This window comes from Eptatretus burgeri, chromosome 6, assembly GCF_056783735.1.
Source record: "Eptatretus burgeri isolate ZD-2024b chromosome 6, Ebu_testis_v1, whole genome shotgun sequence".
Classification (NCBI taxonomy): Eukaryota; Metazoa; Chordata; class Myxini; order Myxiniformes; family Myxinidae; genus Eptatretus; species Eptatretus burgeri.
In genome coordinates this window covers 113,978,681-114,001,947 of record NC_140966.1, presented here as the reverse complement: position 1 = coordinate 114,001,947, position 23,267 = coordinate 113,978,681, and the positions used below count along the sequence as shown (strand labels likewise).

The 23,267-nt window shown below is 47.4% G+C and overlaps 1 protein-coding gene across 2 annotated transcripts in view; it reads left to right on the top strand.

Moving 5' to 3' along the window:
- Positions 1–12,052: 12,052 nt before the first annotated feature.
- The window catches only part of LOC147025661 (uncharacterized), a 61,383-nt gene continuing 50,168 nt past the window's right edge, over positions 12,053–23,267 (top strand). For both annotated transcript variants that reach the window (XR_015059629.1, XM_085886881.1), the window contains exon 1: positions 12,053–12,289. Coding sequence is in view for 1 of the 2 variants with exons in the window: in XM_085886881.1 (XP_085743007.1) it covers positions 12,226–12,289 (64 nt within the window). In the remaining variant the exon portion in view is untranslated. The remainder of the gene's footprint in view (positions 12,290–23,267) is intronic.

Genomic DNA, 23,267 nt, shown 5'->3' with positions numbered 1-23,267 from the left:
CCCGCTTTTCCTCCTCCAGCTTTGTTTTCCATTCTTCTTCCAAGTTCTTTCTATTCCGGGAATTACTAATTTGCTCCTCCTCTATTCTTTTGTTCAGTTTGCTCTTCTCATGTTCCAACAAATGGGTAAACCACTCAACTTTTTTCCCCATTCTTCCTCGAAGTTCTTCCTATCCCGAGAATTACATAATTTGCTCCTCCTCTATTCTTTTATTCAGGTCGCTCGCCTTTTGTAACAAAAACCCACGCAACCAATCTACTTGCGTCGTTTCCCCATGTAGTTTCTCGAGTGTGCTGGCTAAGTCCTCTTCCAGCTCCTGAATTTGTTCTTGTGCATCGGCTAATCGTTGTGGTTGTGCTTCCGTGTGCACATAATCCTCATGAACCCAGTCTGCGTTGGTTAAGTCCTTTTCCAACCCCCAAATTCGTTCCTGTGCCTCGTCCAATTCAATTTGCAATGTACTGCCGTCGCCCTGCCTCGCCTGCCATGCCCACGTGGTTTGAACCGGTGGGCGGGAGCGCTTCCCCTGCCATGCCGTGCGGCTCGTTGTGCTATTAATAGCAGCCCGCTCACGCCTCGTGCCGCGCTGAGGTGCGGCCGCGCCGCCATCTTGCGACTCCGAGTTTGTTTGCAGGAAAAGTTCCTACACAGGCTGCTCCCACTGACTACAATTAGTGGTGGGGTTGTAATAAAAAGGAGAACCAGATACATTGCATTGCTGTATTTCCCTACCTTCTGGTCGGGTTCAAACCGTATGGCGATGGCGTCCTGGACCATGGACTCTACCATTTCTAAACACATTCCTAAACCCCCCCTGCCCTGTTCGGCTTGAACTGCCATTTTGCGTATCGGAATTAATTTAAAAGATCGCAATTTGATGGAACCGGAGGGTCGCCTCGCACACCCTTGATCCGGCTCCGTTAATTTTGTTTGGAGACAGGAGAGTTTGTTTTCCGCTCGCTGACACCAGTGTTGTAGATTCTCGCCCGTCGGCGTGCGAGCGGCCGCGTTTAGCCAATAGCGGCCGCTTCGCCCACAGAACGTGCTATCCAGTCGCAGCTTTCCGGATCAACGCCGAAAACTAGCCACGGGTGTGTTTTAAGCACACCACAACCTTGTCCGTATTTTACCCACACGTTACAGGGTCCGATCGCCGAATAGTCGATTTACCTAATTAATAGCGCGGGTAGATTAACGAGAGATTGTACCTCAACGAGGCCTGCTCGGAAATGAGCCGCTTTAGCAGCTCGCTCCATTTTGGGATAACCGAGCGGGGTATTATCCCGAGGCCCCGTTGGGCCCGATTCTTTTATCGGTTATTTAACAACCAACGATTTATTACGAATTCAATAGGGCAGCTCAATGAGGGAAAAGGACGCAACTAACGGGATACATTTAAACAAGCACATTTATTTCCAACCAAAGATGCACGTATATGGTCAAAGATGCGGTTATGCAGTCATGCATGCAAGCAATGCACGTATTCAATCATGCAATGAATGGGGGTAGGGACAAGACGCGAGCAAGACAAAGACTACAACCGTCTATTTATTATGTACAGTCACTTATCGACAGTTCTACTTAACGGACTTGGCGCGACATCTCTCATACAAAGAAACAAGGAAAAACCCCATCAAAGACAAGGGGGTAGACTGGACCTCTTGGGGTCTTTATGAGCACGGAGCTGTGTAGACCACAAAGGCTCCGAGAGGCCAGGCTGGTTACCTTCACCTTCGTGGTGCCTCGCTGGGGCGACTCGCGATGTCCCGTCCTTACAGCTGACGTGACCGCGGTTAGGCCCAGGCCTCGCCGAGCGGCCTGGTGACTCGGGCCCAGCCGGCAACACCTCAGAGGAACGAACGGGTCTTTGCTCTTTTAGAGTTGATGCTCTCTGTAAGAACCTGTCCGTCCCTCAGCGTCGCTCAGACTGTCCCGAAGCCCGAACACCTCAGACCATTTGGTGCTGGCTGGCGACCTCTCCGGCTCTCTTCACATCCCACACACGAACGCGCAGCTCTGCGCGGCACGGGAGGCTTGGCTGCACTCCCAGCTCCTCCGCTCTCCTTAGCTCCCCCACCGACTGCAGACTCCAGACTCCAGAACTCTGCGCAGCTTCTCCTTCGCTCTCCAGACTTCTGTGCAGCTCCTCGACTTCTCCAGACTGACTGCGCTTGGCGCTCCGCGCGCCGTTATATGGGGTCCGTGAGGCGAGGTTTGACCTCCGCTCTCTCACCTCTGATGCCCACTGGCTCCGCCCTTTCTGCTGTTTTGATCCGAATTTCGGGCGAAGCTTGCACAGCGCGGACGTGCATGAAAACAGCGACCCTGCACGGCGAGGGATCCCCCCAATTCTGTTTGCAGCGATGCTGTTTGCTGGGAACTCACTGTGGCTGGCGCAAGATGGCAGCATTTGCGGAGTTGAAGGCGAGGCGATGTTGTTCGTTGTTGATTATTGGGGGTTCGGAGATGGTAAGATGTCATTGTTGATTATTGGGGGAGATGTGGTTTAGGAGATGGTGAGGAGATGTCGTTGTTGTGAAGGCGGTTGTGAAGAGGGTGGTTGGTGGTTGGCATGGTAGAGAAGGTGGTTGGTGGTTGGCGTGGTGGAGAAGGTGGTTGGCGTTGTGGAGAAGGTGGTTGGGGTGGTGGAGAAGGTGGTTGGTGGTTGGCGTTGTGGAGAAGGTGGTTGGTGGTTGGCGTGGTGGAGAAGGTGGTTGTGGTTGGCGTTGTGGAGAAGGTGGTTGGTGGTTGGCGTGGTGGAGAAGGTGGTTGGTGGTTGGCATGGTGGAGAAGGTGGTTGGTGGTTGGTGTTGTGGAGAAGGTGGTTGGTTGGTGCGGTTGAAATGCGGTTGGTCTAAAATAACGAGAGCAAAAGAAAAACACAACCTCAAAGATCACAGCCGGGGTGACACGAATAAACCCCTCCAGACCTCGGTGGGGAAATCTATCTGAACACAGACTTATCGATATAACTGATCTTGGGGATACTTTTATGGTGTTCTGTGAATTTCCACAGCCGTAACAATATATATATATATATATATATATATATATATATATATATATATATATATATATATATATATATATATATATATATATATATACATATATATATATATATATATATATATATATATATATATATATATATATATATATATATATATATATATATATATATATATATTTATATACAGGGTGTCCCAAAAAATGTACTCACATTTTGGCTCCTCATAACTCATTGAATTCTTCATTTATTTTCAGATCAAATTGACCATAATAATGGCAGAAGTACGACTTGGTTTTGAAGAAAGAAAATTTATCATAAAGTGCAACTGGAAGCACGAAAACATCATGGAAGTGCAAAGACGATTTATAAGACATTTTCACAAAGATCCACCAACGCGACGCACCATTGCTCGCATCCGAGATAAGTTTGAAACAGATGGAACTGTGCATGACGTCCATAAGGAGCGTTCAGGAAGACCACGGTCATCAACCGCCCCCGCAATGGAAAATCAATTGCTGGAAACCCTCCACCGATTCCCACGGAAATCTGTACGACAAATGGCTCGTGAGACAGGAATCCCAAAATCAAGCACCCATCGCATTTTGAAACGAATTAATTGGAAAAGTTACATTCCACAATTAATCCACGCTCTAAATGAAGACGATCCTGACCGGAGAGCTGAATTTTGTGAGTGGTACCTGGGCAAATGCGAAGAAGATGCAGCATTTCCATCCAAAATAGTTTGGAGCAATGAGGCCAGCTTCAAGTTAAATGGCTCAATTAACCGAAACGATTGCACCTACTGGGCTCCTGAAAATCCGCATGTTACTATGGAACACCATTTAAACTTACCAGGGGTTACTGTGTGATGTGGGATATCAGCATTGGGCATCCTAGGGCCATTCTTTTTTGACCAAACTGTCACTGGGGATGTTTATTTAAACTTGCGGCAGGACTCCGTCGGTCCACGTGTCGAAGAGATATTTGGTGACGAAGAGATTTACTTTCAGCAAGATGGAGCACCTCCACACTACCACTGTGATGTAAGGGCCTATCTCGAAGCAACTTTTCCGAACAGATGGATTGGGCGAAGAGGAAGTGTTGAATTCCCTGCGCGTTCCCAAGACCTCACTCCAATGGACTTCTTTTTATGGGGATATCTCAAAGATAAGGGTTACGGCTCAAAACCAGCAACAGTCGATGAGCTGAAAGAGGAAATTGAAAGATAATGTCTTGCAGTTCCAAATGAAATGATTCGTAATGCTGTTGAATCCATTGGTCCGCGTTATCGGCTGTGTTTGGACCGTGATGGTCGTCAGTTTGAACATTTGTAAACATGCATTTATACATTTATACATTATATATGTATATGTATATAGTGTTGTGGTTGAGGAAATTCGCAAACCACCATTCAGGTCCCATAGGTGAGATATCTCTGTAAGTATATGTGTAGTTAGCCCCAAACCCGTTGTTTAGAGGGAATAAATGTCATTCATGAGGGCTGCGACCCTTTAAGATAGCCGTTTTTCTGTTTTATCTTTATTTTGAACCAACCACGTCTCAACCGCCATCACACAACAACCACCAACCGCAACGCCGCTTCACAACAACAACAACGCCAACAGCCACGACCTTTACCGTCACAACTCGCTCTCGCAATCATCGCATCACCGCCATGTCAAGCGTCACCGTGGCCAGGGACCACCACAATAAACCCTCCACCACCTTCACCTCTCCTCCTTCTGCCGCCATTCCCGCACCGCTTGTGGGCACCGATCTTGGACTCGTACAGGGCGCGTGCCGAGCAGCGGGTCCAAAAAGCGGCCTTTCCGGGAAAGTCGGATAAGGAATGTTTCACGCCCACTTCTGTTCCGTCCTATCAGCGAGCGCGGGGCGATTTGGCCCCGCCTCCAGGCGCGTCGGAGTAGAATCGATATATGCAGATTCGCGGATCGGGGATGATTCACACCCACTTTTCCTCCGTCCAATGGGGGAGCGTGGCTCCGCCCCCGAGCCGATCCTGATCCAAAAATCTGCATATGGTTTCTCCTGTCGCACTATAAAGCGCCGAGCGCGGGGCGAATTGAGTCGAGTTGAGAGTTTCTATTTCGGGCTCGGGCGAGTTGGAGAGGTGTGGCAGTGGCAGCGGCAGCGGCAGCGGGAGAGTTTCTGTTTCGGGCTCGAGTTGGAGAGGTGTGGCGGCGACAGTCAAGACGGGTCTGGAGGGGAGTCGGTCTGTCGGGGTTCGGAGTCTGTCGGGGAGCTGCAGAGAGGAGAAGCCGGGAACACGGTCGAGGGCGCAGTGGAGTCGCTCGTCGCGGGACCCAAGCAAGCCAGCTATCCTCTTTCCCCAGAGCATAAACAACCCCCCCTGTTTCCCCCCCGCGCTGAGATAGTGCGAAAAGGGGGGCCCCGTTCCCACCCCATTCCAGGCAGTGCCAGCGAGGCCCGCGGAGGAGCGCGGAGTCGGGGCACCGCCGCCATTTTGCGGCTCATCACCAGACGGGTAGGCTCCACACTGTCTCGGCCCCAGGCCCATCTGCCACCTTGTAGTTGAGGGTGGCCCCTTTTTCTTTTGCTTTGGAGTATATGTGTTGTCGGCGCCGTCTGTGAAGTAAAACTGTATAAGTGTTGCCGTGTGCTCGCGTAGTCGGTAGTAGATCTGCATTGTGTTTCTTTTGTTACATTTGCTTTTGGTGCATAATTGTTGTAATTGTATATGTGTGCTTTCCGTTTGCCGCGGAATAAATGTGCCTTATGTTGAACTGTCTTTCCCGTTTCGTCGTCTTTAATTGAATCTCCATCTTACTTCACGTAAAGGGTTGGTCGTGGGCTAAATACGCCCAATAATTAATCGGAACCGTTGAGGTTGACAATAACACCGCTCGGTTATCCCGATAGTACGGAACAGGTCGCTTAAAGTGGCGCGTGTCCGAAGTCGACCTGCGGCGAGGTGCGATCGCCCGGTCTACCCTCCGTGTGGGTACTTAGGTAGGTCGAATTTGGCGACCAACCCTATCCCACGCGGGGGGCCGATTGGCACGATCGTGGTGAGGCCGAAAGGCCCACCCGTGACTAGTTCCCGGCGTTAGGCCGAGAGGGTCACGACGGAATTGTCCGTCCGGTGGGCGACGTGCCGCGATTCGAGTTACGTGGCCGCTCGCACGCCGGCGGGCGCGAATTCGCAACAATATATATATATATATATATATATATATATATATATATATATATGTATATGTATATATGTATGTATATGTGTGTATGTGTATGTGTATATGTATATATATATATATATATATATATATATATATATATATATATATATGTATATATGTATGTATATGTGTGTATGTGTATGTGTATATATATATATATATATATATGTATATGTATATATGTGTGTATGTGTATATGTATATATATATATATATATATATATATATATATATATATATATATATATATATATATATATATATATATGTGTATATGTATGTGTATGTGTATATGTATATGTATATATATATGTGTATGTGTATATGTATATGTATATATATATATATATATACATATATACATATATACATATATACATATATATATATATATATATATATATGTATATATATATATGTATGTATATATATATATATGTATATATATATATATATATATATATATATATATATATATATATATATATGTGTATGTGTATATATATATATATATATATATATATATATATATATATATATATATATATATATATATATATATATATATATGTATATATATATATATATATATATGTATATATATATATATATATATATATATATATATATATATATATATATATATATGCTGTTGGGGGTCGGGTGAGAAAACCACGAGGTGGGGGAAGCTATGTCGATTCCCACCAGACTCCCCAGAATTGTAGGACGTCGCACACGGATAATTCCGTGATGCGGCGGGTCGCTTCATCGACCGTGGCTGCCAATAACTCAACCGCGTGACCTCGGGTCCTCCCGTCTATGGGTTAATCGGGTTACCTAATTAATCACGTGGTTTAATTACCGGGGAAACGCCCTCGGAGTCGAGGAGCAGGAGGCGGGTCATGGCGGTGTCGGCGAGGCGTGGGCGGAGACAAGAAGCAGGAAACACAGACCGACCGGGTCAGAGGGACTGCCCCGATCTTTATAGGGCCCGCAGCTTGGGGGGAGGGGCCATGCTGAATCCAAACATCATCACCCGAATCGGGCGCTCCGATTGGCCCCAACCCCTCACGTAGCCCGCCAGCTTGGGCCGGAAACTGCCTCACTTCGTTTCTGGCAAGGCCAACTCAAACAGCGGCAATATTGCGCTCCAAACCCACGAGATGACATGAATCGCCCACACCGAAATTGGCACGCGAATCATCCTGCAAAAAACCCCGGGCAACCGGTTGAGGGTCCCGCATGCCCGCTCGGGCGTTTGACCAGCGCCGATCAATGCGCTCGTTCCGCGCGCACCAACATGGCCCGCATTGTACATTCCCTGGCTTGATCGCAGCCTCGCTGACCGCAGAGACGAGAAGACGTTCACCATCTGTGGAATACCGCCATGGATAAATCCATGCATGTTTCACGAACGGCGTACGTGTCTGCTTTCGAGCACATTCCATACAGTGCGCGCGGTTCCCCCATTACGCACGTGGCCAGCGTTCGCGCCCACACGACCCCTCCAGCGTGCACGCGGGGCGAACACCAACATGTGTCGGGTATTGAGGTTAAAAAAGAACAAGCCGCTTCTTACTGCACACTCGTATCCTGCTCAACATGGTGTGGAGTCTGCTTTATTGGCCTCCGTACGCGTCTCTTGCAGCGTGTTCATCGTGCTGGCCATGTGTCCCGTGCCATGAAAAACACCATTCGTGCAGCCTCTTAAGAGGGATTTATTTGCATGCCTTTCTCATGCAATCGGCAATTCTCTCCAGACCATCGGAAGCTCGAACCGACAGTCCAGCACCAACTAGCACACCACATGACTCGCTGTAGTTTCCCCACCGCGGCGCCACACGCGCTGGCCTCCAAGGTGGATGTGGCTGATTTACCTCAGGAATAATCAGAAAAGAAGAAGAGTGGGGATGAAATGAAGGAAAAAATGATTTAAGCAACCCTAGTTATTAGATCATCGCAATGCACTCCGTTGTTGTCCCGCAAAACAAAAGGAAGGGGACTATCTTCACGTATAATAATGGAATAACTGTCTTGGGACACTATCTGTTGGATGCATGCGGTTCCGAGAACCGCAACAATGTATATGTATATGTATATATATATATATATATATATATATATATATATATATATATATATATATATATATATATATATATATATATATATATATATATATATATATATATATATATATATATATTCTTCTCTCTCTTCTTCTTTCGGCTGCTCCCGTTAGGGGTCGCCACAGCGGATCATCCGTATGATCCGCATAGTGATTTGACACATGTTTTACGCCAGATGCCCTTCCTGACGCAACCATGGTCGCCTCTTACGACACAGGGATATGGTACACCGACTTTAACCGGGGTATACACCGGCCCAGTACACTGGTACTCATTTCGCCGACCTCGGAAGGATGACAGGCTGAGTCAACCCCCTGGTGTATTAATTCAGTGGTCCAACGGGGCTTGAACTCGGGACCTTTTGGATCCCAAGCTGCTGCCCTAACCACTGCGCCAACACCAGGCTCATGTGTATATATATATATATATATATATATATATATATATATATATATATATATATATATATATATATATATATATATATATATATATATATATATATATATATATATATATATGTATATATGTATATATATATATATGTATATATGTATATATGTATATATATATATATATATATATATATATATATATATATATATATATATATATATATATATATGTATATATATATGCATATATATATATATATATATATATATATATATATATATATATATATATGTATATATATACACACACACACACACACACACACACACACACACACACACACACACACACACACACACACACACACACACACACACACACATACACACACTTGTATATACTAATGCAGGCCCTTAGGTGCGTGCCAGTATTTTCAGCTTCGTTCCTTCGCTCTCGTAAACGACGATTGGATTGGGGCATTGTTTCAATTAGATCGAACCAACTGTATCATAAATGGCCAGAACTTGGGAAAATACTCAGGTCCCCAGCGTCAATTGTGACGTCATATCAAACGAAGAAGAAGAAGAATTGTGACGCCCCTCTCTCACCCAAAGTCTCGCCCCTCCTCTCTCCCCCTCCTCTCTCCCCCTCCTCTCTCCCCCTCCTCTCTCCCCCTCCTCTCTCCCCCTCCTCTCTCGCCCCTCTCTTTCACCCCTCGCTCTCGCCCCACTCTCCCCCCCCTCACACCTTCTCTCCCGTCCTCCTCTCTCGCCACCTCCTCTCTCTCCCCCTCTCTTGAATTGTGATGCCCCCTCTCTCTCTCACCCCCTCTCTCGCTCTCCTCTCTCGCCCCTTCTCTCTCGCCCCTCTCTCTTGCCCTCATTGGGGGGTGAAATTCAGAGATCGGGCTAAAAACTATATATATAATGATTTTCATAAAGCTGATCTGTCTTTCATTCTATTTGCTGATGATTCTAGCCTTTTTCTTTTTCTTATTCTTATTCTTTTCTTATCTTTTGTATGTATATATGTATATATATATATATATATATATATATATATATATATATATATATATATATATATATGTATATGTATATATATGTATATATATATATATATATATATATATATATATATATATATATATGTATATGTATATAAATGTATGTATATATATATATATATATATATATATATATATATATATATATATATATATATATATATATATAAATATAAAGCACCGGGCGTAGTGGCGTGTGCCTGTAATCCGGCTACTCGGAGGCTTGGGTTGGCGGATCACTTGAGGACGGGCGCTCTGCGCTGGGCCGTGCTATGAGAGGGTGTTGGGCAGCCCAGAATCATGGCGAAACCCAATCCTTATCCCTGTGTCGTAAGAAGCGACCAGGGTTGTGTCAGGAAGGGCATCCGGCGTAAAACTTGTGCCAAATCAGTATGCGGATCATAACGGATGATCCGCTGTGCCGACCCCGAACGGGAGCAGCCGAAAGAAGAACAATATATATATATATATATATATATATATATATATATATATATATATATATATATATATATATATATATATATATATATATATATATATATATATATATATATATATATATATATATATATATACATACATATATAGTTTTTAGCCCAATATCTGAATTTCAGAAATTAGACCAATGTCGACCTTTTCGCTTATGTTGACCTTAAAAATAGTTGGTGGTTGAATTGAGTAATTTCATATTGAAATTCTATCAAACTTTCTTGTCAATCGGATGAAAATTCAGGATTTTAGAAAATTGGCCTATGTTGACCTTTTGGCTTATGTTGACTTCAAGAGAGTGATCACCATATCAAATGGTCATGTAGCATGTAGTAAGGTTTACATTCCCTCCGAACGGTCATCGATGTGCGCTCTTCACAAAATGCAGACACGTCGCTTTGTGAGAGCAGGGTTATCATAATAGTACCTGACATACATTGGTGGGTGTTCCACGTGAGTTTCCCTTCCCCCTTGTCTTATTTCATTCTGCAAAAGGTTATGTTTTGGTCGGTGTATTTATTTATTTGTGAATATGTGTGTTTGTTTGTTATTCGCATAACTCAGAAAGTATGAAACCGAATTGCATGAAAATTGGTGGGATGATTCGTGATTATCCAAGGACGATTTGATTAGATTTTGGGAGCGATTGGGTCAAAGGTCAAGGTCAAGGTCATGAAAAGGTCAAAAACAAACTTTTCAGCATAACTTCCTCTATAAAACAGCTATCGACATGCAACCAATGCCATATTGTTCCATGACGAAATACCTTTCGGGTATGTGGTGTCAGATTTGACGTGACGTCATTGGAAGTGCGTCAAAATGACGTCATCTTGTGATTTTTGAACTTTCGATTTTTTTCAGTTTATCATTCCATTTTGTTGGACTGCCCTTAATGACGTCTAACACCAAATTTGACGTCCATCGGACTGATGGTTGTGACGTCATGGACGTTTTTAAATGACGTTTTTCAAATGTGCCCGGAAAAAAGTAGCGGCGGCGAAGGTATGCGCTCTACGGAGTGCCCGTTCTAGTTTAAATCTTTCTTTCCACGTCAACCAGAGCACCAGGAGACGGGTTTCTTCCCCTGGCTGTTATTTCTCAATGCAGAACCATGCAGGGTAAGAGAGCTACCATACCCCCGCTGGCCAAACGAGCATCCCTGTGGGCGAAGCACGTCTTAAGAGGAAGAAGAACTCACAACTTGGCAACCCTTCCACCTCCTCTCCTCACCCAAACCCAACAACAGAAGTTACTCAGAAATTAAATCCGTACATTCATAATAACCTCATAACCGCAAGTCAGCAGCATTTCCTGCTCAATGATAATTATAACTACTGTTCTTCCACAATCTACTCTTGATGCTGCCACGACCTTTCCATGAAGACCATTCCATGCATTAAATACTCTGAGTGAAAGACCCTCCTTTACTCGTAGTTACTACACCGTGTTAACCCTCCTCCACTTTACTCTCAAGCTCCGGTGTGCATTGTCCGACCCCTGGTGTTCAGTGTTAAAATCACCTTTTAAAAATCCGTCATTTGTCCCTCTACAGTCTACAAATACAATCTAAAACCCTGTTAGCTTCACCTGTTTCAGCTACCTGGCAGTGCTGTGTCCTGTGTACTTACAACCCCCGTATATCTATTACCAGCCCGAGATCGGACTCGTGTGGGTGCGTGACAATCCGTGTCCCTTTCGACCACACTCCCAAACTCCATGTACAGTATATCGTCTTCCTGATCGTCACATGATGGCGGGAAAAGGAGGAGTCTGTGGGAAAGGGAGAAGTCTGCGGGAAAGGGAGGAGTGTGCGGAGTGTGCGGGAAAGGGAGGAGTGTGCGGACAGTGTTTTTGAGGAAGGAGAGCGTGAACGTTTGCTGCTCAACATCATCACTTGGTGTATTTATCCCAATGGAGTCCCACCAGCCGTGGAGTGCTTTCCTCGTCCTTTCACTCTGTGCGATTCACTTTTGCAGTGAGTACTTGTCATGATTCCAATCTCCTTCAACCGCTTGATGGACCTCATTGTCTCGTGTGTTGGAGTGTTTTTTTTTGTAAACGAGTGTCAGTCGTGGTAACTAAGTCCACCGAGGACCAGGTTGTGACGTGTTCACTCCAAAAGGGTTCCTTTAATAATTGTAGCCGGAGCGGAAGTCTCCATTTGTAGTTTGTGTCGACACCTCCCGATGGCGTATTTAAGATAAAAACATGGTGGTGGATATAACACACGCATGATGGGCCAAATGACCTCATGTGTCCAAATTTCATGCACGATGTCGTTTTTAAATCTCCAATGAAGTTCTGCTTTATTAACAATGGGTTTTTCCCCCCGAGTGTAATAATGATGAGTGTGCGGTGAGTGTGTTGTCAGAGCTGTTGGTGTGCGGTTCAAATGCTGACGTCATTACGAGGAAGGGAGCAAACTGAACATGAACTATCGTTGAAATATTCCTTCTTTTATGACGTCTTTCACTCCAACATTCGCTTCATATTGTAATTGTGACGTCATCCTTCTGTTCACATTGTTATTTCAACATGAGCTTCATTTCATTGTGCTCGATCCGTGTTTGGAGGTTATCATTTCACACTTGTCTGTCTGTCTCTGTCTGTTTGTTCGTCTGTGAACAGGATGTCTCAAACAGTTGCGGACGGATTCGGACGAAACTTTTCGGACAGGTTGGATGTGGGACAAGGCGGAAATGATTCGAGTTTGGTTCAGGTCAGCAGAGGTGGCTCATCAGTGGGAAACAAAACGTGAACTGTTCATCGTGGCAGAGGAATGCGATCCACCGAGAGACACTTCTCGTTTTTAAAAGGGAACCAAAACTCTCAAACCACCTAAATGTTAATGTTTCCCTCGATATCCCCCAAAATACACCTGATGTTATCCACCATCGGCCTACGGCTCCAGGTTGTTGAATGAGAATGCTCCAGACAGACCGAGGAAGAGTCTGCTCGCCCTCCGCAGCAGACATGACTCCACACGTGGACGGACAATGTATATACACGAGGCAAGACATGAATATACATTTTACATTCAAACTTGGTCACGTCGCACTCCTCGCCTGGTTTTTATATGAACCACGACGACAATTGATTGAGCAAAGAGAATGATGAGAACCAGGGTGGCCACCTTGGCTCAACATTGTCAAATTGTTCTTGAACATGATGAAAAATGTTGAGCGTTTGTGAAAAAATGAAATAAACTCACCACATGGTACAACATGTGCACTCACTAAATTAATGGAAAATAACGAGAAGATGAAATCGTGGAAAATATCGTGGAAAATAACGAGAATGTGAAATACACAATAGAACACGATGAAGGAATTTACTAATGTCTGGTGAGTTGACTACGACAGACCAGGAGCTGGCATCGTGGTATACTGAGCAGGCAGAACTTGCCTCTTCGGCACGTTTGATGTCGACGAGTTCTCCATGGATGCTGGTGCTCCACCGTTGACGTCTGGAGAAAGGGGGTCTGTCTGATATGACACTGGTTCGACCGACGTAACTGGGTCAGCAGGGACCTGGGTATCCGATGGAATACCTTCAGTATCATCTTCAGATAGAATGGATGGCGGCGAAGACGTGGTGTTGCTGAACAAGACCATAACCACCTTCTCCGCAGGTATCGGTAATCCAGATGCCGAAATACTGTCGATTTGTCCCAACGCGGAGCGTCAGTAATTACCTCCAAGCGAGCATGAGCCACAGCGGCATCTCCCTCCCGCTTCAGCTGTTCGAAATATATCTGTTGCTGCGTCGCTTTCAATTGTTCCTGCATATGTTGCTGCTCGGGATGCATCTGTTGCTGTTTAAGATCACTCTGTTGCTGCATCTTTTGCTGCTTGAGATGCATCTGTTGCTGCTCGACATCACTCAATTGCTGCATCTATTGCTGTTTGAGTCGCAATCCAGCCTCATCCGATTTACATCCCATGGCAGCTCTGACAGGTTTTGGCTGCTTCTGCTTTGGCCTTCAACAAGAGTGAAGACCTGGAAGAGTTGGAGGAAACTCGGGAGCCAGCGACAGACTGCGTGTGAAGCGAGCTCGACATGGCGACTCTCACTGAACCAACGGAGCCAGCAACAGACTGCGTGTGAGGCGAGCTCGACATGGCGACTCTCGATGAACCAACGGAGCCAGCGACAGACTGCGTGTGAAGCGAGCTCACATGGCGGCTCTGTACAAACCACCAGCGCCAGTGACAGTCTGCTTGTGAGGCGAGCTCGACATGGCGACTCTCGACGAACCACCAGAGCCAGTGACAGACTGCGTGTGAAGCGAGCTCGACATGGCGACTCTCGACGAACCACCAGAGCCAGTGACAGACTGCGTGTGAGGCGAGCTCGACATGGCGGTTCTTGATGAACCACCAGAGCCAATGACAGACTGTGTGTGAAGCGAGCTCGACATGGCGGTTCTCGATGAACCACCAGAGCCAGGGACAGACTGCGTGTGAAGCGAGCTCGACATGGCGGCTTTCGACGAACCACCAGAGCCAGGGACAGACTGCGTGTGAAGCGAGCTCGACATGGCGGCTCTCGACGAACCACCAGAGCCAGGGACAGACTGCGTGTGAAGCGAGCTCGACATGGCGGCTCTCGACGAACCACCAGAGCCAGGGACAGACTGTGTGTGAAGCGAGCTCGACATGGTGGCTCTCGTCGAACCACCAGAGCCAGGGACAGACTGTGTGTGGAGGGGAGGTGAGAAGCTGCTCACCATCCCATATTCCATTGCACTTGAGATGAAGACCTTGTGCATGGTATTTCGCTGAAGTTATTTGAGTGGGTTCTCGACCTTGCAGGGTTTGCACACATTGAGGCCAGCCTGGAAATACAATATAGGGCAGGATAGAGACGACCCCACTCCCCTCCCACCCCTCTTCCCCTTCTCAGCCCCGAGGACTGTACCTCTCATCTCCCAAACAATGATCAGATAAAGTCTGAACCCCGTTACAAATTTTTCACCTTTTGTTGCCTTATCACCAAGAATGAAACGACATTAAATCAGACTTTTTCACCTTTATTTACACACCATAACTCACAACTACCAAGTGAAAAACAATTTGACAAATTTCAGATAATTAATTAAAAATACAATACTAGAATGTCTTGTTTGGACAAGTGTCCACAATTGAATGATAATAAACGTCATGTGTCAGGGTCAGGTGTCCGATCAAAGCGGGACGTCTTGTCACTGCCAGGAGCTATAAAGTGGTTGTTCCAATCATGTCTCTTATTAATTACGTAACACACCAGTACACAAACACAACACAAAACAAGTCCTGGTGAGGGTCTGCAATCTCTGATTGCTCTTTTTTTTTTTGTTATGTTCTTTTCAATCTTCAAAAATTCCTTTCCAGAATTTTTCTATCTTTTGTTTTTCAGGAGGAGCTGACACATTCTGCTTTGGTTTCCATAATTTGTGGCAGAATCTCTCCGGGTTACTCTCAAACGTGGTTTTGTTCTCTCCTCTTGTTTGCTTCCTCATAGTTTTTTTATTGTTATTATTTTTAATCTTCCTTGCTGTCGTTTCTATTTTGAGTTTGTTTGCAACACCCATACACTCAAAGTCTTTGTCTTCGATTTTGTTTTGTTTGGTGTTTTTAGCTTATTTGGAATTTACATTCCAGATAAGGTATTGTCGTCTCGCACCGTCCGTCCGTCCCTCTCCTTTTTCGACTTCTCTGGCCAAAACGCTGGGCCGATCCGGCTGAAATTTGGCGGCAACGTTCCTTTCCTGACTGGCAACAGGAATTGCAAACCGCCTTCCAGTCACATGACTTAAGGTCAAAATGGCCGACATAGGAAATTTCTTCAAAAATATTCTTCTCCAGACCTACTGGTCAGAATGCTCCCAAATTTGGGTGACAGCATTAGGCCAGGGTAGGGATGTTAAATTACCAAAGTCATGCCAATCACATAAGCGGAAGTGTGTCAAAATGGCCGACATAGTAAATTCTACAGGCCGACGTCTACAGGGTGGGCAAGAGGTCCCTATACCCCTTACAATATATCGTGTTTTCAGAGGTGGATCGGTCACCGGTCTTCGACATCTCCAGAACCATTGGAGCGGCTTGCAAGGATCGAACGTGTGGACCCAACGTGTGGACATCATTGTATGAGCCTAACGACATCAGCACTTGTGAGAATTCTCTCTGGGGATATATCAAATAGAAACAGAAACACAGCGTTACCAGAGTAATGAAAAATGCTGCGGCTGTTGCAGCATGCCTGGTGTTAGCTTAATGGTTCGGGTGGTGGGCTTGGGATCTTATGATCCTGAGTTCAAACCCTGCTCAGCTGTTGAATTAATACCAGGTGGGGTTAACTCGGCCTGTCATCCTTCCGAGGTTGGCAAAATGAGTGCCAGCTTGTTGGTATACTGTGTCGGAGTGGTGACCCATCCAGGATTGTGCTCGATAGCCCAGGAGACTGCTTCGGCAGCACCAACGCTCTGCACAGAGTGTGTTCCCAATGTTTTTTGTTGCTGTTGCTGCTACAATGCTGTTACTGCTGCATTTGCAACAATCACACCACTGATGTTGCAAATTTTTTTACACAGGACACGGTGACGTATCATTGTATGTTGTGAATCGATGACACTCACACAGACAATCTCGATTCCTTATATCTAAGGGATATAGGGACTTCTCGTCCACTCTGTACAAGAGACAGGAACCAGTATATCTGAAAAAAACCCCACAAAATCTCTCAAATATCATTTTGTCTCGTGTCTATATCAACATGGACAGAACATAAGAGAGTTATTGAAACAAAACGTGCCTGTATGCTTGTACAGAAACTCCAAACCTTTCCAACATCGCAGAACTCTACTGTGCTTGGGATCAATCAAAGCAACTCGCACAATTAAATAAAAAATATTTTCATTAAAACTAAAAATATGAATCATAAAATAATAAAATTGTTAAATGTATAAATTAAAGAACAAAACCAACCAACCAACCGTCAAACACCACAACACTCCAGATTCCATCCCATTCCATTGGGACCATACTCTGTGCAGAGCGTTGGTGCTGCCGACCTCAGAAGGATGACGGGCCGAGTTAACCCCACCTGGTATTAATTCAACAGCCGAGCAGGGTTTGAACTCAGGACCTGAGGATCCCAAGCCCACCACACTCCAGACTTGCTCAACCAGAACACCTTTGTTATCTTTTTCTTTACGAAATTGAGGATCATGAAGAGGAGAGGAAATGTCAACCTGCAAGTAAGAAGGTCCAGCGAAGTAGGATCCGAGTCTCGAGGAGGAACTGCAACACAAATCGCCATTCACATGCAGACAAATACACGAGACAACACCGGACTTTACTTCATACAAGAATTGAAGAAGAAGGAGAAGAAGAAGTACAACAACGAAATCCGAAACCTTCATTTTTGTTTTTTGCTTGTGCACGTGTGAAATATTATCCCCACGCTTTTCGACAAAAGAACGGGGGGATATTGTCATCGGCTCCATCTGTCTGTCATGCTATCTCCTTAAAGATTGTGCATAAATTCACCAAACTTGGTAGTTATGATCACCACGTGGCACGAAGGTGTGAGAGCAGTATCATTTGGTGTGAGAGTGAGTTTATGGGGTGTGGGTGAGGGTTTGATTGTGTGGTGTGCAGGGAAAAGTTTGGGTATTGGGGAAGGTTTGAGTGTGTGGGGGAAGGTTTGAGTGTGTGGTGTGTGGGGGAAGGTTTGAGTGTGTGGTGTGTGGGGAAAGTTTGAATGTTTCGGGAAGGTTCGAGTGTGTGGGTTCAGAGGAAGGTTTGAGTGAGAGGGGTGCAGGGGAGGTTTGAGTGAGTTTATGGGGTGTGGGTGAGTGTTTAATTGTGTGGTGTGTGGGGAAAAGTTGGGGTATTGGGGAAGGTTTGAGTGTGTGGGTGTGGGGGAACATTTGGGTATTCGGGAATGTTTGAGTGTGTGGGTGCAGAGGCAGGTTTGAGTGAGTGGGGTGTGAGGGGGAGGTTTGAGTGGGTTTATGGGGTGTGAGTGAGGGTTTGATTGTGTGGTGTGTGTGCAGAAAAGTTGGGGTATTGGGGAAGGTTTGAGTATGTGGGTGTGGGGGAATGTTTGGGTATTCTATTGGGGAAGGTTTGAGTGTGTGGGTGTGGGGGAACGTTTGGGTATTGGGGAAGGTTTGAGTGTGTGGGTGCAGTGGAAGGTTTGAGTGAGTGGGGTGTGGGGGGAGGTTTGAGTGGGCTTATGGTGTGTGGGTGAGGGTTTGATTGTGTGGTGTGCGGGGGAACGTTGGAATGTGTGGGGGAAGGTTTGTGTGTGAGAGGGTGTGGGGGAAGGTTTTGGAAGGTGGGGTGAGGGGAGGTATTGACAGGGTGGGTGGGGAGTGATGCAGAGAAGAGGGAGATGGAGCTTTGGGACGGGCGCGGTGGGGGTGGATGCTTATTCAGATTCAAAATTTCCAACTTTGACAAACGGACATAAAGATAAAGATTCATCGGATGGGAGATAAGATCGCTTGTTGAACACACGGAGAAAAGTAGCGCTGCATGGTCAGGTTGGGGGGGGAGGGTTGAGAGAGTGTTGTGGGGGGGGGGGGGTGGACCAAACACCCAAACAGCTCAAAAAAATTAACCTTTTGAGAAGAAGATACGAACATGTGTTGTGATGGAGAAGAACACGAGGAGCACATATGAAGGAGATACAAGGGATGAATTGCATTCTGAAAACCATTTTTTTCAAACAAACGTCTAATATTTAATGTAGATTCAGATTGGAGAAAAGAGGGGGAAAATTCAAGTGGAAACATATATATATATATATATATATATATATATATATATATATATATATATATATATATATATATATATATATATATATATATATATATATATATATATATATATATATATATATATATATATATATATATATATATATATATATATATATATATTGTTGTGGTTACCAAATTCGCAAACCACCATTCAGGTCCCTTAGGTGAGATATCTCGGTAAGTATATGTGTAGCTAGGCCCAAACCCGTTGTCTAGTGGGAATAAATGTCATTCATGCGTGCTGCGACTCTTCAGGATAGCCGTTTTTCTTTTACTATCTTTATTTTGGACCAACCGCCATTGTTACCGCCACCAACCACAACATCAACCACCCACCGCGGCGCCGCTTCACGTCACACCTCGCAACCGTCGCATCACCACCGTTCTTGCGCCACTTGTGGGTACCGGTGTTGGACTCGTGCAGGGCGCGCGCCGAACAGCGTGTACAAAACCACGGATTTTCCACTTCAAAAACGGATCAAAAACGACACACGCCCACTTTTGTTCCGTCCAATCGGTGAGCGAGGGGCGATTTGGCCCCGCCTCCAGGGCGTTGGAGGGCGATCGCTATATGCAAATTTATGGATCAAAAAGCATTCACGCCCACTTTTTCTCGGGCCAATGGGGAGCGAGGTGAAAGGTCGAAGGGAGGGGGTCAAAGATGAGAGAGCGAAGCCACGGGGCTTATATAAGCGACCGCGTTCGTCACACCAGAGAGTTAAGACTTCGCAGTCGGTGGTTGGGAAGAAGAAGAACAGAGAGTTGAGACTTCGCGGGCGGTGGAGTTGGCAAGAAGGAGCTGGTCGTCGTGTGCGTTGGAGTCGGAGCGGAGGGGACGGAGCTGTGGAGAGGCGGCGAGGGCAGACGAGGGGGTGCTCGCGTTGTGCAGGGAGCTGCACCCCAGGGAGGCCGACAGCGCGACCTGGCCGAGGTGGAGACGCTCGTCACGGGACTCGAGGCAGAGTAGGAATCCTCTATACCCCGAGCATCAGCAACCCCCTCCTGTTTCCCCCCGCGCTGAGATAGTGCGACCAAGGGGGCCCCTTTCCCACCCCCTACCAGACACTGTCCGCGAGGCCCGCGGAGTTGAGGCACCATCGCCGCTCCGCGTCTCATCACCAGACGGGTAGGCCCGACCCGGTCTCGGCCTCAGGCCCGCCTCATCCTTGAGGGTTCTCTATTCTTTTCCTTGGTTTTGGGTATGTGTTGTCGGCGCCGTCTGTGAAGTAAAATTGTATAAGTGTTGCCGTGTGCTCGCGTAATCGGTAGTAGATCTGCATTGTCGCATTTGCTTTTTGTGTAAATTGCATTGTGTTTTTCTTTTCTGTGTGCTTTTGGTGGAATTGAATATGTGTGCTTTCCGTTCATCGCGAATAAATGTGCTTTGTGTTGAACTGTTTCCCGCTTCGCTTCGTCTTTTCCTCCATTGAATCCTCATCTTGCTTCACGTAAAGGGTTGGTAGTGGGCTGAATACGCCCGATAATTAATCGAACCGTCGAGGCCGACGATAACACCGCTCGGTTATCCCGATAGTACGGAACGGGTCGCTTAAGTGGCCCGTGTCCGAAGTCGACCTGCGGCGAGGTGCGATCGCCCGGTCTACCCTCCGTGTGGGTACTTAGGTAGGTCGATTTTGGCGAGCAACCCTATCCCACGCGGGGGCTGATTGGCTCGATCGCGGTGAGACCGAAAGGTCCACCCGTGACTGGTTCCCGGCGTTAGTCCGAGAGGGTCACGACTGGATTGTCCGTCCGGTGGGCGACGTGCCGCGATTCGAGTTACGTGGCCGTCCGCATGCCGGCGGGCGCGAAGACGGCAACACTGGTGTCAGGTCGTGCGATACAAATCCATCGCCCTCCTCGCGGCACTGGTATCTGAGAACAGGAAAACGGGCTCTCCTGTCTCCGGCTAAATTCACGGGAATCGGTCCAGGGGTGAGAGAAGCGCCCCCCGATTCCCTCCAAATTACGAGCGAGCTAAATTAACCCTTCACGAGAAGCAAGATGGCATCTCAAGGCGAGCGGGAGCCGGGGGTATTAGAAATGGATGTAGAATGTGTAGAATCCATGGCTCAGGATGGAATCCCTGTGCAGGAAATGTTGATTGTGCAGGAACACGAACTCGCCCAACTGAACCCAGAGCCCGAAATGGGTGCGGCAGCGGCCGCGGTGTATGACACCCCCCCCCCCCCCCCCTCTCCACCAAAGTGCATCCGACATGGCCCAGCTATGCGCCATGCTTGCGGCAATGACAGCAAAGATGGATGCGAATACACAACAAATGAAGGAAAAGATGGATGCAAACGCAAATGAATTTATAAACGAAATAAAAAGCATGAGCAAGCAAATGAAGGAAGAAACGAAAAAGCTGCGGGGTGAGACGCAGAACATGGGCCGATGCCTGCATGCGGGCATGAAGGCCGTGACCAGGGAGATAGGAATGGCGACTCCACGTGTGGGAGCAAACGAGCTGGAAGGGGGTGCAGCTGCTGACAGGCCCGCGGTGGAGGCGGGTAAAAAAATAATTCAGGGGGCGTGTTGGGCGAGGGTCGTGACAGAGGAATCGACGGTGACCAAAAGGGAAAAATTAAATTGGGAGACCAAAACGTGCGAGACGAGACACGAGGTGACGACAACGGAAATAATAGTGGAGACAAGGGAGGTAAAGGGTGAGGAGTTGGCAGAGACACGGGAGACAGAAAAAATAGAGGGAAGACAACACGATGAAGACGGGGTAAGTGACGCACACACATACACGGAGGTAGTGGAGGACAATGGGGTTGAGCTCGCGGAGCGTGTAGGGACCCAGTGCGAGCACCTGGATAGCCTCCTCCAGGAACGAGGGGAGGGAGTATGCCCCTTTGAGGCGAGTCACGACCAGGTGAGTTCGGTCGTGCTTTGCGAGGTTGAGGGGACGAGTGCTGTGGACAGGTGCACGGAGAGCTTGGGGGGTATAGAGGCCCCGGAGACCCTTGTGGGGACACGAATCCCCAGTGTGGTTGTCCCTGTGTGTGTGGTGCAAGGTGTGAGTGCGTCCCCGTGTGTGGAAGCGACCCCGTGTGTGAGTGGTGAGGTGGCGATTGTGCCAGAGTACGTGCTTCCCAGCACGCCGTGTGTGGATGAGGCACCGTGTGTGGATGAGGCACCGTGTGTGGAAGAGGCCGTGTGTGTGAGTGAAACGGCCAGTGTGGATGAGGAACCGCGGTTGAGTGCCCCCGCGTGTGTGAGTGAGGCACCGCGGGTGAGTGCCCCCGCGTGTGTGAGTGAGGCACGGTGTGTGGATGAGGGACCGCGGTTGAGTGCCCCCGCGTGTGTGAGTGAGGCACCGTGTGTGAGTGAGGCCGTATGTGTGGATGAAACGGCCAGTGTGGATGAGGCACCGCGGGTGAGTGCCCCCGTGTGTGTGAGTGAGGCACGGTGTATGAGTGTGGCACGAGTGAGTGAAAGGCCGCGAGTACGTGGAGCCACGTGTGCGAGGGAAATGGCATGCGTGAGTGAACGGCCGAGTGCAAGGGAGACCGTGTGTGTGAGAGAGCGGTATGTGAGGGAGATGTCGGTTGGCATGCGGGAGCACGCAGCCGCGTCTCCCGGTGTGAATGTAATGGTGTGGAGTGTGAGCGTCGTAACACGCAGGTGTGCGTGGGTTGAATGGAGGCGACGACGGCGACATGTGAGAAAAGAAAGCCGAGGAGCGGCTGTAGTTGTTTCGGGGACCGTGCCGGGTTCACCCAGCAGTGAGCACGCGGTTCGTGCTGTGCAACGCACGAGACCGCCACGTGCTCGCTTAAGAGAGTGAAGTCCCGGTCCGGAAACGCACGCGGTGGATTTGCCGATCCCGCGGACGGACAAAGTTTAGGCAGGTAAATGGATTTGGACCGGACGGGTTCTCCACGCGATCGTGTGTGTTAAGCTCCAACGGGCAAAGCACATGCGTTCGCGTGGGGAACCCCTCGAGACGTGGGGCTTGTGTTTTTTTATGCGCACGGTGACGTCATGGCTGCACGTGGGGTTGGAATCCGGCAGGAGGGGTATCCCTGCCGGATGGTGCCGTCCAAGGAGGGACGAGGAACACGTGCAGCTGCATGACGTCACGGGCAGGTGCAAAGTGCGCGAGTTGCCGCGCTGGCGCTGCGCATGT